This window comes from Microtus oregoni, unplaced genomic scaffold, assembly GCF_018167655.1.
Source record: "Microtus oregoni isolate MIOR12 unplaced genomic scaffold, Mior012 000008F_ref0000371, whole genome shotgun sequence".
NCBI classification, from domain to species: Eukaryota; Metazoa; Chordata; class Mammalia; order Rodentia; family Cricetidae; genus Microtus; species Microtus oregoni.
In genome coordinates, this window is record NW_024543067.1 from 6262150 (window position 1) to 6281407 (window position 19258).

A 19258-nucleotide genomic window follows, 5' to 3' on the forward strand; every position below is an offset into this window, starting at 1 on the left:
AGGGATGGCTCACCAGTTAAGACAGCGTGATGCTCTTGTGGAGAACCAAAATTTGGTTCCTGCATTAGGCACGGAACGCGAGCTCTAGGGGACCCAACACCTTCTTCCAGCCCCCACAGGTGCACACGTGTGCCTACCAACATAGGTACACACGTGTCCATAAATTAAAAATCCTCAAAAAAGAAACGCTGGAAATGGCAGTGCTGGAGGGCATCAGAGACAAGTCGGTGCCCCAGGGTCAGAGTTTCTGAGTCCAGCTTCGCCTACTTGGTGAGTCTGAGGCCAGAAAGAGGCCTTGTCTGCAAAATGGAGGTGGCCGGCACCTGAGGAGCAAAACCTGAGATTGTTCTCTGACCTCTACACGGGTGTGCACACACACACACATGCACCTGAACACATGCGTGTATGCACACACGAGTATGTGTATGTACACACACACGGACACCTATAAGCATGAGCATGCACACACACATACGTACTCACACACACAGGAGCATGCATGTAAGCGCACACACACTAGAAGACGGAACGGAAGCACCTGAGGAGCAGGCCCCTGCTACAGGGCAGTGCCCTCCAAGCAGAGTTGGCCCGCACCTTGTTGAGGTTGATGTGCAGGGCAGGCCAGGGTCCCGCTGTCTTCACCGTCTCCAGCTCCAGCTTCTTCAGATGGGCGGCTGCCTCGCTGTACAGGGAAGGTGCTCCTGGACTCAGCTCTGCAACACAGCCATGGGAGAGGCAACAGGGGAGTTGAAATGGCAGCTAGATACTCGTTTCCTTTCCTGCTCCTCCTGCTTGATGCCACGCAAGAACATCTGACATCAGGGGTTCACAGCCTTCCTCCCTCGACAGGAGCTGGGTGGCCCTGGGCATGGCGCTTGACCTCTCTGAGCCTCTGAGCCATTTACAAATGAAAATAGGAAGTTCTTATCTTGCAGGGTTGCCGTAGTATTTCTTAAGTGCGATTATTTTCATAAAAAGCCTTAAACGTGGAAAGGCCTTTAAACACGCTGAAAAGATGGATGTCCAGGCTGATAGGCAGAGCAAGCTACCTTGGAGAATCAAGGTATGTTTCTAAAATCAGAGCCATTGGCTCTTTGTATTGCGTTGCCTTTGTTTGCCACCACGCATCCCTCTAGCTTGGATTTATTCATTAATGCATTAAACATTCGCTAAATATTAAATATTCATTACACAATAAAGCTTGTGCTTTATTGCTTGTTAGCAACTGGCATCTGGGGAGTGGAAATAAACAAATACAACAATGATTCTAGTGTAAGTGTGGGGGGGTGCTCCACATAAAAGCCCTAAGAGCTTTCATCATTGCTACAGGGCACGAGAGAGTAGATACCTACCACCAGCACGCTCATCGCCGCTCACAACATGTGAGCCGGCTCCTGAGGGACGTAGAGGCTTACTAGGGCAGAGAGAAAAGCATTGTGGGCAGAGGGAAGAGCCGGCACAAAGGACAGGGCGTGGTTAAAGGGCAGAGGTTCCGTGCAGCTGGAGTGTGGGAGGCCGGGACCACAGGGTGAAGCTTTGGAGGTCTATATGTGAGCATGCTCAAAGTGTGGACTTATCCTGGGGCAGCGAGGCACTGGTCTTTTTTTTTTTAATTTATTTATTCTGTAATAAGTGTTCTGTATGCCTGCAAGCTGGAAGAGGGCACCAGATCTCATTTTGGATGGTTGTGAGCCACCATGTGGTTGCTGGGAATTGAACTCAGGACCTTTGGAGAGCAGCCAGTGCTCTTAACCTCTGAGCCATCTCTCCAGCCCCAGGCACAGAAGGTCTTAATGCTGACATTGGCAGCTTCTAGATGGTGGCTACTTTGGAGGAGGGATCCTGTTAGGAGGCCATGACGGTCACCTCCATGCAAAATATATATATGGTGAACGTGGGCAAGCACAGCGTGGGCAGTGTTTGAATTCTACACCCCAAGTGGGCTGGGACTTCCCATCTTCCATTCAGCTAAAGTAAAACGATTCTTGTGGTCTGAAGATGAGGGCTGAGGAGCTCAACCTGTCTCAGCACCTCATGGCTGCATGCCATGCCAGGCTAGAAAATTCCTTGGCACTCAACTGCACACATTCCCTCCTGCTCACAGAGGAACCAGAGAGCATCCTGGGCTGGGCAACAAGAGCCAGCATCCCGCCCCCTTACAGGTCTTGCCTCAGCACTCCTGAAGGGGGTGGGTAAGAGAACTGTGATGCATGAGAGTGGGAAAGAGGCTAAGGGGCTCCTGGGAGCAGGAGGGGGCGGGGGAGGGAAAGATCAACAAATAGAAATTATATTTGAAAAAGTCACAATGAATACTGAATGTTAGTTTTTTAAAAAGCAGATTTAGACAAACAATAAAATAATAATAAAAATTAAAGGTAAGGGCCGTGTATAGTGGTGGCATACACCTTTAACCATAGCACTTGGGAGGCAGAGGCAGGTGGATCTCTGTGAGTTTAAGGCTAGCCTGGTCCATAGAGTAAGAAAAAGAAAAGGAAGGAAAGGAAAAGAGCTATTACTTTGTCTCGGTCCGTCAGAGACCAATTCCTAAAGGCGAGTAAAATGAGCTTTTAGAAAACAATGTACAAAATGCAAGCCCATTCTTATTAAAGTTAGCAGAGGCCAGATGAGTCACGCTGCCAACCACATACCTAACTGCTTCCTTCATTATTAGCATCTACAGGATTGCTTACACCACAGGCCCGCGGGACCCCTGACACCACTTTGCTGGTGGAAGCAGGTGTCACAAAAGGGCAGAGGAGATTTTACTGTCATCAGGGCACTAGGAACCCCAGCCGCCGTCTGACTCGCCTCTTTTCTCCACTGCTGGTGCCAGTAAGCCAGTGCAGAGCACAGCCCAGGTCTAAACTAGGAAGCAGGAAGGAATGGTCCTCTGTACAAGGTGCCCCAACCCGGTAGCCATGGCAACACCACCCACTCCTGCCCCCATTGGCCCTCCCCCCTTCACCCTGCTCCCTCCACACACTCACTGGTGAGGGCCTTGCTGGAGTTTGGGGACCTCAGCGGCCCCTCCTTATTCTCCAGGGTCAGCGAAAGGCCATAGTTGGAGTGGTGCTGGTGCTGATGGTGGTGCCTCCCCGAAGCTTTGGGGGCGAACGGTGTGCCCCCATTCTCCTCGAGGCCGAAAGGCAGCCTTTCTGTGGGGCTGAGTGCTGGGGAGGAGAGCGGGTAGCTGGGACAGGCAACAAAGTCAGGATTTAGAACAACACAGGATTTTGCTAACACCTTAAACCCTGAGGCTCAATAAACAGACCCCTACTTAGTTAGGGCATCGGGCCAAACCGAGTGCAAAGAAGATGAACAAAGCGGGAATTTGTATACATTAAGAAATCTCACATCTTCAACCTTAAAAATGGAAAAAAAATAGCTTGCATTTTTAAAAAGCCATTTTCAGGGCTGGAGAGATGGTTCCGTGGTAAGAACACTGGCTAGTCTTGCAGAGGACCTGGTTTCCATTCCTAGCACCTACACAGCAGCTCACAAGCATCTATAACTCCCGCTCAAGGGGATCAGACGCCCTCTACAGGCAATGTGTGCACATGACAGACACACATGCAAAAAATGCTCATACCCATAAACGGTTTTTGAAAAAGGCGTCTTCTAAATGCATGATGAAACGGACAAAAAACAATAAACAATGCTTAAATGATCCTATGTTATAAACCAGAGTCTCTTCTCTCTTCATGCCACATTCAGAAAGTCCCCCTTACGTCCCTGCCCTTACATTTCTTCTCGGGGTGGCCTGTAACTCAAGCATGGCTTAGCCAGAACCTCCCACAGTTCTGTTTAGAGGGGTCTGACCCAGGTACACTTACTTGTTCCTAACTATTAACAGCCAGAAGCTAAGATAGGAGCACTCTCTGGATGCTCACAACTGCCTCTAACTCCAGCTCAGAGGACCCATTGCCGCCTTCTGGGCTCCTCGGGGCACTGCCTTCGTGGGCACAAACCCACACACATAGCCCCATAATTAAAAATGAAGCATTTTTAAAAAATATAACTCTTGGTAGTTCTGATATTAAAGCAAATCTATTAATATAACACCTTAACATACTTTCTTCAACTAAATGTTTATTTTTTTTCTGACTGTAATAGAAATTCAAGCATATTTTCACGGATTCATAAAGTACTGTCATGCCAGGGTACCGTGTTCAAATTGTCCAAAGAGTAAGTCAGTTTTGGCCATCAGAATGCAAACTGAAGTTTCTTGTGGCTATCTTTCCCAGACATAAAGTAGTTATATCCCTGAAAAGAGGCTAAAACGTGAAGGGAGAGAAGTTGAGCAGAAGTTAAATGTAGGTGGAGTGAGAAAAAAACGCTAATGGCATAACTTGGTCACCTAGATCCAGCTATCCGTGAAGCTGATGCTACTGCTAACTCTTTCCATAAGGTTCACGAATGCACCAACTGGTTGACTGATTGAGGTAATTGGGTTTCTCTCACCTAAGCCACATGATCTAAACCAGGACTCATTTATTGTTTTTGTGGGAGAAAGTAGACCACTGTGGAATTAAAGGGTAGAAGGGGCCAATACAAGCCTAAGGAACAGTATGGGCAAAGGTCATGAAGGGGTTAATACAGGCCTAAGAAACAGTGTGGGCAAAGGCCATGAAGGGGTCAATACAGGCCTAAGAAACAGTATAGGGGAAGGTCATATGAGCAGGAAGAGTATATGGAGGGAAGGGCATAAGGAGGAAGCCAGTAGGAGGCGCTGTTCAAATGACAAGCTGAGCTCATTCTAAGAGTGATGTGTACAGAGTTAACATTCGAGCAGCAAGGGACCCTGGGAAGGATATGAGCTGCCCCCTGGGAAGTTCTTGATAGTGTGAGAAGGGTTTGGGGACACTGAGGAAGGCGGTGGGAATGGGCTCATTAGCAGAGGTAGGGCAGAGGCCAGAACAGCTGTGCTTGTTACCACTGGTGCAGCCACCGGATTCTTCAGCCACCCCGGCTGCCCTGTGGAGATTCACTCAAGGGCACTCTGCAGGGCATGCACCTGGAGGAAGTGGAAGGCGGCATGGTTTTGAGCTCTGAGAGCTCCACCCTCACCTCGTCCTCTTAGAAACAGTTCTGGGTACCCACCTTCCTATGGGGGACAGTAAACAAGCACACCAAGTAGGAGCCGAAAGTCCTCTCTTCCACTCTGCCGAAGCCCTGCAAGGGACCCTGGGTAGCAGTCGCTGGGATTCAGCTAAAAAGCTATACAGCTCGGATTTGGTAACAAAGCTGTGGACTACAAAGCCCATGGACATTATTTTCCCATCCCTCAAATGTATTGAAGATATTGGCTTTCTGGAGGTGCAGTGGGGCTCTCAGAAGAGCAGATGTCCCTTCTGGGGGCTGGAGAAGGCTTCCCAGTCGAAAGCTGGCCTTCTTCTGCCCTGTTCAGAGTCAGAGAGGCATTAGGATTGTCCAGTCATGAAGGACAGAAACACAAGAGAGGGCCATTGGCTGGACGCAAGAAGAGACCATGGAGACAGGGAGGGGTGAGGAAATGGCAGGCAAACGGCACAACATCAGGAAAAGAGGGGGGTGGGGAGTGAGGGATGCTCTGATGAGCTTCAAATGCTCACAGTGAGTGTGGGAATGAGCACCCGCAGGGAAACATGGCCAAGAGCAGAGAGCTGGCATGCAACCAGGCCTGGAAGAGTTGGAGAGCTTTGAGGAAGAGTTCCTGAAAGATGGCAAATAGATACCGCCTCAGGTGCCAGCTCCATCTTCACCTCTGCCCAGAATGTGAGAAGGATTCTGAGGTCCAGCTCAGCTCAGGGACAGCATGCTGGGATTGGTGAGTGATGCTTGTCACAGGCTTGGAAGGCCACCGTGCTATCATGAACTTGTCTCTATATGTGCAAAGGGTGCACTATTTTTTTTTTATTTCAAGGAAACCCAGAATGAAGAGTGAAAATCTAACAACAAAGAAACAAAGCAGGTCCCAATGAGGAGCAGAAGGAGGGAGAACATGAGCAAAGAAGTCGGGACCACGAGGGGTGCACCCACCCACTGAGACAGTGGAGCTGATCTATTGGGAGCTCACCAAGACCAGCTGGACTGTGACTGAAAAAGCATGGGATAAAACTGGACTCTCTGAACATGGCGAACAATGAGGGCTGATGAGATGCAAAGGACAATGGCACGGGGGTTTGATCCTACGTAATGTGATGGCTTTGTGGGAGCCTAGCCAGTTTGGATGTTCACCTTCCTAGATATGGACGGAGGGGGGAGGTCCTAGGTCTTACCACAGGGCAGAAAACCCTGACTGCTCTTTGGACTGGAGAGGGAGGGGAAAGGAGTGGGGGGAGGGGGAGAAGGGTGGGAGGAGGGGGCGTAGGGTGGGAGGAGTGGGAGGGAAATGGGAGGCTGGGAGGAGGTGGAAACTTGTTTTTTTTTTCTCCTTTTCTCAATAAAAAAAAACACCTCATCTATATGCCAAGAGTGAGAATAAAATCACATAAAAACATGTCAAGTAAAATATGCATTTCTGATTTTCCTCTTAAAGCTATTTATGGAGTTGGAGTAAGAAGAAGACAATTGGGGAGAGAGGGAACAAGGGTGGGAGAAAATGCCTGGGCTAGAGCAAGAAATCTCGTACAGCTGAGGGTCCCAGGAAGAACAACTGTTCTTAGCGTGAGACAATTCCCTCTGATATTAAGACTCAGGAAAAAAAAAAAAACAAGAACACACAAGTCTCAGGAAGTTCCTGAAACATAATTGTTTCACAAGTTCCTCCCTGAGATTATATAAGCATTTAGGGCTGCTGAGGAGAGAAGACACTCCAACGTGCTGAGCTTCCTAGAAGCCATGCAGAGAGCCACAGCGTTCCAGCTTTTGTGAGCTGCCATCCCTGCTGGAGTGAGTTTTTGGTGATGTGGCTGCCTCTGAGTCATCCATGTTCCTATAAGTAACACCAATGTATTCGTTGCTTCGCCAAGTTGGAGTTTAGTGGTATTGTCGCTTTGGTCTGTTGTTGGGGCTCTATTGGGTGAGTGGACATTGTTCACACCTCTCCAGGGCATTGCCACAGGCGAATGAATTGGAATGAACATTCTCTGCTCACACACAGGGACCATTTTGAAGATTCAAACAAGGGTTTTATTGGATTAGTCTGTTAAAGAGATCTCTCAGGGTCCTATGCTCATGGATTATTCTGGTAGGATTTCTGTAGGCAACATTAATGCAGACTGTGAGGTCAATGGTATCCACAAGGACGTGTATCTGCCTTGTGACTTCAGTAAGTCAGACTCACAGTATAGGGACCAAGTACATGCAGCAACACACCAGCCTCAGGGATGCTGGTCATGACTTAGGATACCAGGCCAGCTCCATGCTCACTGCCATTATAGATTGACGCTCATGGGGTATTTAGGATTCTGGAAAGGGGGTCATGAGTACTTCTAGAATCTACTACCAGAATTGATACCAGGACAGGAAAGGAAAGGGGGAAGCTGAATTCAGGGTTTTCTTTTAAAAACAGGGAAATGAGGGTGCTCTTGAGAAGTCAATCATAACCTTAGCAGTGTAGGCAAGTTCTGGGTGACACAGGTCGTGGGGAATCTAAGCTGAGAAAAGAAATCACAGATTTTATAAAGGTGCCCCTCAGATATCCTCTGGTTCTGTGGTTTAAACTGTGGCTGAATGTTAAGATCATTAGGAAAACCCTTATACCTTACTGGAGGGAACACAAGATGATTCATTCCGTTTGAAAAAACAGCATGGTGGATTCTCAGAGTTAAAGACACAGTTTTTATATGATCCAGAAATTTAAAGCAAGGTAAGAATCGAAGAAAAGGAAAGGGCTGTGAAAAACCTCACCTGGATGCTCATAAACAGCATTATTCATAATCACTCAAAGGTAGAAACAGCCAAGTTCATCGATGGATTAACAAATAGTCAAAATGTGGTATACTGATACAATGGAAAATGCCTAAGCCACGAAAAGGAAGTGAACTACAAACCTGTGTTACAGTATAAACAAACCTTGGAAACACTAGGCTGTTTGAAAGAGACACCAAAAGTCACACATGTGATTCCATGCTCGGAGCAAACAAACGGGGAGGAGTTCAGAGATTGTTTAGGAGCAGGAAGGGCGGGAGAGATCAGGAGTGAAAGACTATTGTTACTGAGATTCTTGGAGAGGAATGAAATATTCCTAGAGCAGTAAAGTCCACGGCCGTACAATTTTATGAAAATAACCAACTGTACACTTCGTTGAACCATACACTATATGAGACAGAACCCAGCAAAGCTGGAGACCTTGAGAAATGTCGATGATAGCCCTCCTCTAGACATAGGCCCTATCTCTAAGCCCTGCAGCCGGCCCAGGAACCGCAACCTTTCTCCATCCTGCAGCCAGCTTATTTCGCATATGGGCTCACCATGGGAAGAGGGGTGAGCAGGTCACACAGCCAGAGACCAGCAGCTGAGTCCGGGACAAAAGCCAGCCTCCCACTTTTTGCCTCGGAGCCCAAAGGGCAGCCCATCTGCTGTACCAGCCATCTGCTTGGCCTCTACTTAAGGCTGCATGTGTACTTACCAGGGAAACCCAAGTCCCCTCAGAAGTTGCTGGCTGAAACCCCTCATGGTCTCCGCCTTCCAGAAAATTCCACAGGAACAGCAACCACCGTATGTATTTGTGTCCCTGCTGTGCTGGAAACAGGGAGTGCTCAGGAGGCCAGAGAGGCCTCAGCAGACTCAGTAAGTAACCCAGGGCCAGCTCCTGTGTTTGGCACTGTGCCGGGCATGGCGGTTGACGGGGAAGGGGCCTCAGTCCAATCTGGGTATTGTTAGAGGAGACTTCCTGGGGTTAGGGATGCTTGAAGCAAGGGAGTTTTGAAGGTTATGAAAGAGTGAACTGGGAGAGGGTGACGCCAGACAGTCCAGGTGAAGGGTTTTCCAGCTTCTAAGATGACAGGACAGGGTGTACTAAGGTGTTGGGGCAGGGATCTGTACGTAAGAGTGAGCACCTTGGTGTTTCTCTTGGATTACACACTCATGGTGGTTAATGGGAAATTACCATACATTTCTGAAATGAAGAACTGCTTCAACCTTTCGAAAGGGTCAATCCATTGTCAATTCCGCATCTTAGGCACCCTCTGGGTTCCACTGGCCACTGAGCTGAAAGACTGTAGGCTCGCTGCCCACTCTGCACACACTACAAGAAGTTCAGTGCACTTCAGGGCTCCGCACCCAGGCTTGCCTTGTTGTGCCCCCCCCCCCCCCCATGCTGGATTCCTATGGTGCCACCTCCCTTTGTCCTTTATCCCTCTGTTCTGGGGTGGTAAAGTACCTTCCGATTATTCTTATTTGGGGTTGCTTTAGTGATAACTCGGGCCCTTAGTTCCTCCAAACTTTGTATAATCAAGTCCATGTGTTAAATTCCCTCTGTAGGAAATACCTAGATTAGCATCCGCTTTCCTGATGGCTCATGTGAGATGCACAGCGTTAACCTGCCTGCTTCGCATCACTCAAGCTTACCTGAGCTAGCAGAGTTGGACGGTGACTTATATTTTAATGTCATTATGCATGATAGCCCACATCTGATTTCCTTACTCACATCGTTCTTTCTCTTAGCAGTCAAATATGTCCCGAGTGCTCCCTTTCTTTAGCCTGGATTTTAGTGTTTTTCTCTTTGTTCTCTGTACTGTTTTCAGTCAGTCTATCCCGGTTGAAAACGAAAGAAAAACAAAGCAGAAGTTGGATAGCTTCTGTCCTTTGCATCCGTGTATTGCTTCAGAGTTCAAGTTGACTACCCAAAAGTTCCACTGGCCTTCCCGTTTGGAGCATTAAGTACTGCAGTTTGGAAGAGCGTATACATACAGTGCACACTTCTCTCCACTTATTAAGATGGTTCAAAATGGTCTTTGGTTAGAGTTTTGTTTTTCTTTTCATTAATGGTATAGAGCAAACAATCCCAGGTATTTCTCAGTTTCACCACAATTTAAAATTGTGTGTGACATTTGCACATGACATGAGAGTGCACGCCCATGCACCCATGCACACCCTTGTGGAGCTCAGGCCTGGACACTGAGTGCCCTCCATCGCTCTTCTACCTTACTCCCTTGAGGTATGAACTGAGCTGGAATTCTGATTGCTGTCTCAGCGAGGCTGCCTGGCCAGCAAGGTCTAGGACCCTCCAGTCTCTGGCATTTCAAATGCTGGGGTTACAGGCCCATGCAGCCATGTTTTTTTTTTTTTTACATTGGCTCTGGGTATCTGAATTCAAGTTCTCATGCTAGCAGAGCAAATGCCCTCACCCACTGAATCATCTCCCCATCTCTCTCTCTCCACATACATACATACATACACACACACACACACACACACACACACACACACACACAGCTACTAAGTTCAGACGATTTCTGCTTCTGGCCTTTCTGCCTGGCTTTCTTTTCTCTTAGAGTTTAAGAAAGGTGAACTGTGTTTATCCTGCCTAGCAGTATTCCTTATTTTGTTTTCTTGACTTATCGCATTGGCCAATAGTATGTAACATGAGGGTACTGAAGGCCATCTGTCACCCTGTTTCTGCTCTGGGGTTCACAGGCTAATGTTTCAACAGGAAGTGCAGCCCCTGCCCAACCTCACTCATCAGGTTAGACTGAGCCCTTCCACTTCAGGTTGCTAAGATCCTCGAGCAACGATTGCTACCTGCCCGGAGGAGATCTGCACCATTCCACGGTAGGCACTGTTCCCTCTGCCAGGCGCTTTTAAAAGACTGCATCACCATCCAGGCTATCACTTGGGAATTTATTTTTCCAAACAGCCACGCTACAGTGCCCTTTTCCTCTTCTGGCATCTCTCCACGGCTCCATGCCTTCTCGGAGGGTGCTGGACGCTGACTTAGCAATAGCAAAGGCAGATTTCCCCAGGGTTCTGGGGGGCATCTTTTATTTTTAGCTTGAAGATTCAAACTAATCACGAAGCAGTCAACTATTTCCTGACTGTTCTTTCTTTAGCTTGCCTTTCCATTTCCTTCTCTTTGTTCTCCTACCTTCTGCAGTTAGTACATTCTGACTGAAAAAAATAGGAACAACGGACATCGGGTAGCTCTGTCCTTGTCATCTGGCAGGCCACCCTCAGGAACAGCTGTGAAAACCTTTATCTCTTTTCTCCAAAGGAATAATCTATGAAACCATGGAGTTCCTTAACAGTCCTATGACGGTGGGGCATGCTCTAGAGAGACAGAGGCAGGATGTCTAAGGCTAGCCTGGTCTATCTAGCAATCTCCAGGCTGGTGAGAGGTATGCAGTGAAATCCAAGGCTAGCCTGGTCTATCTAGCAATCTCCAGGCTGGTCAGAGGCATGCAGTGAAACTCAAGGCTAACCTGGGCTATCTAGCAAGATCCAGTTTTAAAACAAAACAAATAAAATGACAACCATCAAAACAAAACACCCAAAGAAAAACCCAAAACAAAACAAAAAACCCAAAACCTGTGCTCTTTTGCTCTTTTGTTTGAAGCCATCCCCACTTTCTTCCTCTTTTAAATTCTGTCTTAATCGTGAGTTTACCTGAGAAGCCACTGACATCCATTTTCAGGTTCTCTGTGGGAACAGTATTCCTTCTAAGATTATTCTTTGACATTTCTCTGGGAAAGCATAGACTACACAGAGGACTCCCCCACTCCCCTATGCAAATCAAACCAAGACTTTAGGATTGTCTTCTTCCAAGGACCTTGTCCTACATTCTAACCTGTGCCCCCCCCCCCCCCACTGACAGAATTAGCAGCAATCCCTGTGGCATTTCTTCCACCTTCCAGACGTGCAGCCATGAGGCAGGCAGGCCAGGAAGTCACCAGCTGCTCAACTTTTAATAGATGCCAGGGTCTGGCTGGCTAGGAAGTCTCCCCACAGAAGCGCTCTGCCTGCCTGACATCTCTCTCAGACAAACGCAAAGAGCATGCTCCTGTCACGCCTTGTCCCCACACTGCATCTGATCTGGGCTGCACTGCTCACCACGTACCACAAATCACCGATTCGCAGCCATGCCTCCATCGGCAACGGCGCAGCACGCAGAGGCAGCGTCTACACAGTACTCACGGCAGCACCTACACCGCAAGAAGTTCTCTATCCCCTTTCTGCAAAAGCCTGGCGGGGGACAAACTGGCTCCTGTTTTAGTTCGGAACTGATGTGGGCACAACTGCAAATGCCATGCTAGACCGAGCGGCACAGCAGGGGACCAGATAGAAATCTCAGGGGAGCTGTCGATGGATGGCTCTCAGAGGGCTGCGAGCCAGCGGAATCATTTCTCTTCCTAATCCCTGGGCTAAGTGGATAGGACCCCAGGGGTCTCAAGCCTCCAGCAGCCTTATCTACCATGCCCCATGTGTACTATAAATATGTCACTTTCTGTATGTGCTGTGAAACAGATGCTGGAAAGTGCCATTCCTACCCCATGTTCAGTTCCCTCACCCAGAACTGTGTCTCACTTGAGAATGGAGTTGTATGGGGTCAGATGTCAGCCAGAAGCACATCTCGCAAAAGCTAGGGTATTGGTCTTTAAAAATGAAGGGATTTCTCCAAATTAATTGTTTTTGAATGCCAAATACTGTACCACTTGTCAACAATCTTCAACAATCACTTAATCTAGCCTGGAGAGATGGCTCAGAGGTTAAGAGCACTGGCTGCTCTTCCAGAGATCCTGAGTTCGATTCCCAGCAATCACATGGTAGCTCACAACCATCTGTAATGAGATCTGGTGCCCTCTTCTGGCATGCAAGCATACTTGCAGGCAGAACACTGTATACATAATAAATAAACCTTTTTTTAAAAAAAGCAGAAATCCTTAATAAATAAATAAATTTAAAAAAAAAGACTGTTAATCCTTATTTTCTATACAGAAGCAGGAATAGAAAGACTATGTAACTTTGCCATGGTAACACAGCTACAGAATATCAGAGCTGGGATTTGACCCTTGAGTGCTGTACTCTCTTTAGGGGTAAGTGGCACTGCCTGGCCCTGTGGGTGACAGGAGACACCTGAGAGTAACAAAGGAAAGTGGTCTGGCATCTCACCATGGGGAACTCATGTCATTCATGGGGTCTCAGACACTTCCTTGTCTTAGAGAGACACATTACAAATGTTTCTTACAGAAACTTACTTTCATTTGTTAAAGGAAGAAAAATACTAGAGATAAAGGTCACACTCCCCTTCCCCCCCGTATGTGTGTGTGCTTACTGTTCACAAAAGTCTGGGTTCTATTCCTAACACCTCTGTTCGGCATTACATTTAAACATTTTTATTTGTATTTATATACGTGTGTGTGTGACTGTCTGTATGTTCATCTTATGTGTGTGTGCAAATGTCTACTGAGTCTAGAAGAGGGCTGGATCTCCTTGGAACTGGGGTTACAGTGGGTAATGATGTGGATGTTGGGAACTGAACTCAGGACTCTGCAAGAGCAACCAATGCTCTTAACAACTGAGGATCTCTCTGTTCTTCTTCTTCTTATTACTATTATTATTATTTTAGATAAGAGTGTCATTATGTAGACCACGCTACATGGAACTTTCTATATAGATCAGGTTGATATAGATCTCAGAGATCCAATTGCTTCTGCCTTCCAAGTTCTGGGATCAAAAGAGTGAGCCATCACACCTGGTTCCCCATTACATTTTAAAATATGGCTTAAAATCCTTTATGTAGACCCCTAACTGGTAGAGGGGAATTTCTCAAAATTGTAATTCCTTCAAGAAAATTTCCAAATAATCAACTTTACAAATTAATTCTATTAGCATGGGTGATGTGTGACTCCAAACTGGGGCGGGGGGGCGACTCTTAATTCAATTAGTATCTTAGCAATCTGGAGTTAAAGATAGGGTCTTTTCCAACACAGCAGCATGTGGGAAGGGTATGGATGTCTAGTAAAAGCTTGCTCAATGAACTTGTTCCAATGCATTAGATTTTAATTTTCTTTAGGCCATTTTCAAGTACCTATTCACAGAAATCTCTCTTTGCTTATGAGTTCCCTAGGTGCTTGGAACTACATTAATTTACCTCTGCAAATTGTAGAGTAAAATACTGCTTTTCTTAGGGACAGCCTACAAGATTCCATGGACCTATAGGAGGTGGCATAGGATAGGAACATTCATCTTTCAATTAATAGAGTCAATTATTTCAGCTGATTTCAACAAATAGTGTAAGCACTTGGTCCTCGACATTTTCCTCTCAAAGAATGCATTTCGCCCTGGTTTTATCCTTCCTAATATCTTTTTTATCGTCTGTGTGTCTTCATGAGTGCACAGATGTATGTGTGTGTGTCTGCATGTGTGTGCACATCTGTGCACATACACACGAACCAGTAAGGTGGCACAAAGCTTCCAGGAAGGGCGGCAGATGATTCTGCGGGGAGATCTCGAGGTAGCAGCAATTTCAGATCCCTTCTGGAGTCTTACCCAGAGAATGATCATTTCATGAGTTCATTTTTGCTCAGGGGCCCATAACTGAGAGTTAATTCAATCTTTTTTGTCCTTAAAACAAAGGCTACAGTGGAGTTGCATCATTGCTAATGTACCGAATAGTGCTTTTCCTTCTTGGTTTCTTTAGTCTTTCCCCCTCTTTCAATTCCTCTGCGCTTTGCTTTGAGTGAAATCTTCCTTTTGGAGGGCAGCAGCAGGAACACACTTGTCCCCAGGGGCTGCTTTCAAAGCCCCCATTACACAGCAACTCTCAAGGGGCCCAAGACAACTAATCACTGTCTAGGTCACTAAAGTGTAAAAAAACCCTCTAAGGAGCCCGTTCATCACCATCCTTGCTACCTGAGCCATGGGAGACGGGGCCACGAGATGGGAGTGATATTTTACCAAACCTCGGGCATCATTCAGTTCACCAGATGAATGCAATTAAAACACCATTCTTTCTGAATTAACTTTCAGGTTAGATGAATAAAATATCTAACGGGTGAAGGGCAGGGTTTGGAGACTGTAGTTATCAGATGTGCCACTGTGAGCTGGAACCTGAGGGCATGTGTTTCTGAGATGACAGAAAGGAGGAAGAGTCTGTTTTGGTATTCATTAGTGCACAAAACTCTCAAACGAGTCTGTCCCTTTTCCAGTTCTCTGAGGCTCTTTAGAGGTGTCTATCTTCAGCATCCTTCGCCTCTGAGACCAGACACTGGCTGGGTTTCAGAGCTTGGGGCTTAATTGCCTTTATTACAGGCACAATGCTCATCATGCAGCCAGGGAAGGAAGCTGGCTCGGTCATTAGCACAGCAACTCAACTCTTGCTGATGAGGTCTTAGCCACCAAAAAGGATGCCTGAGCCATCCCTTCAGGCAGGGAGTGATTAGGTGGGTTTCTGTGGGGGTGGTCCTTCTAATTATTCTAACCCCTTTTAGTGGGTTGCCTAGACGACCATTGTGGTGTTTTTTAAGAGCTGCAGTCATCCCTCCATTAAAACCACTCGCGGCTTGGCGATGCAGCTGCAATTTGGATGTGATCTATCAGAAATGGAATCATAACCATAGGCAGGTCCTTCCTCAGTCAAATGCACAGTTAGGTCATCACAGTTGGTGAGTGGTCCGAGCGAGTGGAATGCTCTCAACAGAACCCCCAGCAGGAAAGGAAGCAAACACTTGAAATCAATCTCCTCATCTCGGCTCTCTATTTTCATGTTGTCTGTGTCCCCACTCAGTTCTCCAGGGTGGTAGCATGCTGATGGTCACCTGAACGTCTGGAAATCCATTTCAAGAGAGGTCTAGCAATGAGCAACGACCCCCAGCTTTCTCGTTCTCATGCTCCTAAATGCTAAGAGGGCACGCTTCATGTTGCTTCAGCAGCCTGAACTTGTGCACGCGTGCACAATTCTGTGTGCACACCTGCAGATGCACGTGTGTGCAAATGCTAGCTGGCCAGCAAGCCTCAGGGCTCTGCTTTTCACCTCCCCACTCCTGGGCTTACAAGGGTGTGCTGCCACGCTCGGTTCTTCTCTATGAATTCTGGGGAGCCAAACCCGGGTAGGTCCTCATGCTTGCCGAGCAATCACCTCACCAACTGACTCTGACTAAAGAGCATGGAAGAAGAACGGAAGATCCAGAGGATCACAGTAAGCCAACTTCACAAGTTCAAAGCCAGCCTAAGCTACACTATGAGTTCGAGGCTACCACGGCATACAAAGTAAGACTAAATAAACCTCAATAAAATAATAAACCAACAAACCACAGTGAAACAGGCACAACCTTGCTTGCTGAGAAATACAATAAAGACAGAAATTCTGGCTTTTACCCATTGGACTAACAAAACTAGTTCAAAGTTAGCAAAGGCTGTGAGCTTGCTTCCACCTCTCATCACACCTATGTGCAGAGGGTACAAACATGTGACATCTCTTCAGGGGAAGTATAAAATACTGGGTATTTGAGCAACATAAAAATGCTCCCATTATAATGCACACGCCTTTTGGCTCAGCAAGCGTATCCCTGGGGATTTATCCTATAGCGCTCGTTTGTTCTAGAGCGCAAACAGAATGCCGAGCATGGCAGACAATTATCGCCGACAGTTGATGGGGCATGTGTGTCTATCACTATTGACTGGTTAAGTAAACACGTGTGCTTCTTTACATGTAGACTGACTAGAGATTGACAAGAGATGCTAATGACTTTTGTATCTCAGAACTGGGAAGTCGGGAATAAAAAGGAGTAACCTAGATATTTTCGAGGCTTAAACATTTTTCCTTGGTGTGTCTGAGTGCAGGCATGAATGTGGTGAGGCACATACGCTGAACGGAAGAGCCAGAGGATCACAGAAAATCAACTTCAGTTCAAGGCCAGCCTAAGCTACAGAGTGAGTTTGAGGCTATCATGGGTTATGTAGTAAGACTAAACCTCAATAAAATAAATAAATAAATAAATAAATAAACAAGCAAGCAAGCAGCAGTAGAATGGGCACAATCTTGCTCACAGAGAAATACAATAAAGACAGAAATTATATTTCCACTTCCGCTTTGAGACAGGGACTCACTTGCTTCTGTGGCTTATGACAGGTCAGTTAGTCTGCCATTTTCTGGGGGTTCTCCTGTCTGCTTGCCATCTTGTTGTGGGAGTACTGGGGCTGCATATGTGCGCTCCAGGATTTGACTTTACATGTTTCTGGGGATCAAAACTGAAGTCCTTATGATGACAGGCAAGCACTTTACCCACGGAACCATCTCCCTGGCCACTGTTGGAGGTTTGCCACTGTGTGCGTCTCCTTTGGTAAAAAAATAGCACAATGGCTCCCTTTATTACTAAATTTATGTAGGCACATCTGTGGCTGTGCCGGCATGTGTACTGTGTACATGCATGTGAAACCCTGAGGTCACTGTGGGGTGTCTGCCTCAGCTACTCTTCACCTCCCCTTTCAGACAGTCTTTCCCTAAACCTGGAGTTCACCGACACAGCCAGGCTGGCTAGACAGTGACTGTGCTCCAGGGACCCTCCTGCCCCTGCCCCCCTCCCCCAAGCCCAGGGGCTACAGACAGCCCCACTGAGCTGTCACCTGGGTCCTTGGGATGCTAACACAGTTTGTCACCTCTGCATGGCAGGCACTTTACCAACAGAGCCATCTCATCTCCCTCGTTTCTCTGTTGAGTAGATTAACAGGGCAACACATTCTCTGCTTTGTCTGAGATGAAACCCCAAATTAGCTAACTTGAGAAGCAGACAGACATTTTCAGTTCTCCACAACTTTCAGGAACTACTGGACCAGCAGCAGGCATTCTCAGCTCTCACCTACCCTTCGCCCTGTCTCAGCCTCGCCATTTACAAGAGGACAGTATTGTTGGCATGTGCTGTGCCTGGGCAGCTATGTCCTAGGAGTCTCAGAAATATCATTTCTATTTCTCCTTTCCTTCCTTCTCAAAAGATCCCCGTGGCATTTCTGCTCTTCAGCTGTTTCAGAGAGGGGTGTCATTCTTCACTGCGAACCCTCTTCCATGTTATTTTCCCCTGGAGCAGGCACCCCTCTCTGCTGCTAAACTTAGAATATACAGCTCTCCATCGGTCCAGGAGACACACCATTTCTTTCTTCTCTCTCTCTCTCTCTCTCTGGTTTTTCAAAACAGAGTTTCTTTGTGCAGCCCCTGCTGTCCTGGAACTTGCTTTGTAGACCAGGCGGGCCTTGAACTCGCAGAGATCCACCTGCCTCTGCCTCCTGAGTGCTGGGATTAAAGGCGTGCAACATCACCACACGGCTGACACGCCATTTCTTGAGCTAGACACTATCTTTGTTTTTTCTGTCTACAGAGACTGCCAGTGTGTTACTGTTCAAAATCCACTAAAAATTGCTACCTGGTAGACTTAAACACTGTACATCACACCTTCGTCACATATATTTGATTCTTTGTGTATGAGGGCACAGATATCATAAGGAGTTATACATGTGTGTTGAGGTCAGAGGTCAAAGTCCTCCATCATTTTTTTACCTTACTTTTGAAGACAGGTTCTCTCACTGAACTTGAGCTCCTCTGTTCAGCTGGCTGACTGACCAATGAGTCTCAGAGATCTGTCTGTCTCGCCCTGTCCCCTAACCCCACTGGGGCTACAGATCTGTGCCACCACACCCAGCTGTTTTCATGGTGTAACAGACATTATATTGATAAATTGTCATGTGTCATTTGAGCTCACCGAGAAGCTGGCTCTGGAAACAGGGGTGCCCCCTCCCATTCCAGACCCAAGAATGCTTGTCTTAGAGTGTCCTCTGAGTCACTTTGTCCAGGAATGGGCTGTATCTCCCTCCCTAGACTACAACAGGGAAGAGAACAGTAAAGCATCCCAAGAGTAAAAACACGGTGTCCTTGAGAAATGCTAGAAGGCAATCACTTCCAAAGGATGTCCCTATTCTTGGGTCCATGATAGAAACGATGCCTACAGTGGAAAAAGAGAAGCCGGGCACTCTGCAGTAGGACGCTCACCCAGGGAAAGCTCCATCAGTAGCTCCAACTGCCCCAAGCATCTACTTGATGTTACCTGGATCTGGAGGTGACACCTGCAGGGGCTGTCTCTAGGGGGCTTCCCCAGAAGGTTTGTACTGGTGTCTGTAAACCCTTGGTGTGACGGTGTTGTTTTTCTGGTTCCTGTTGGCTTCCCTAGAGTGGACTACTGGGAACTGCAGCTGGTTGTCTCGATGAGGCCTCTCCGGTCAGTTTCTGCTGGATGTTCTGAGCATCAGCGTCCTCTAGCTGCGATCCCTACCCACCTGTCCCTTGTTATTTATTCTCTTACTGTTTGCTTACTACGTGCTTAATAACCTCACTCATGGGAAACTGAAAGTA

The 19258-nt window shown here is 47.2% G+C and overlaps 1 protein-coding gene across 5 annotated transcripts in view; it reads right to left on the reverse strand.

Moving 5' to 3' along the window:
- Nucleotides 1–19258, reverse strand: part of Epb41l4b (erythrocyte membrane protein band 4.1 like 4B) — a 149035-nt gene that overhangs the window by 39631 nt on the left and 90146 nt on the right. For all 5 annotated transcript variants that reach the window (XM_041656991.1, XM_041656992.1, XM_041656994.1 and 2 more), the window contains exons 16-17: nucleotides 2988–3190; nucleotides 595–713 (exon numbers count right to left, since the gene is read on the reverse strand). In XM_041656991.1, the coding sequence (XP_041512925.1) occupies nucleotides 595–713; nucleotides 2988–3190 (322 nt within the window). The remainder of the gene's footprint in view (nucleotides 1–594; nucleotides 714–2987; nucleotides 3191–19258) is intronic.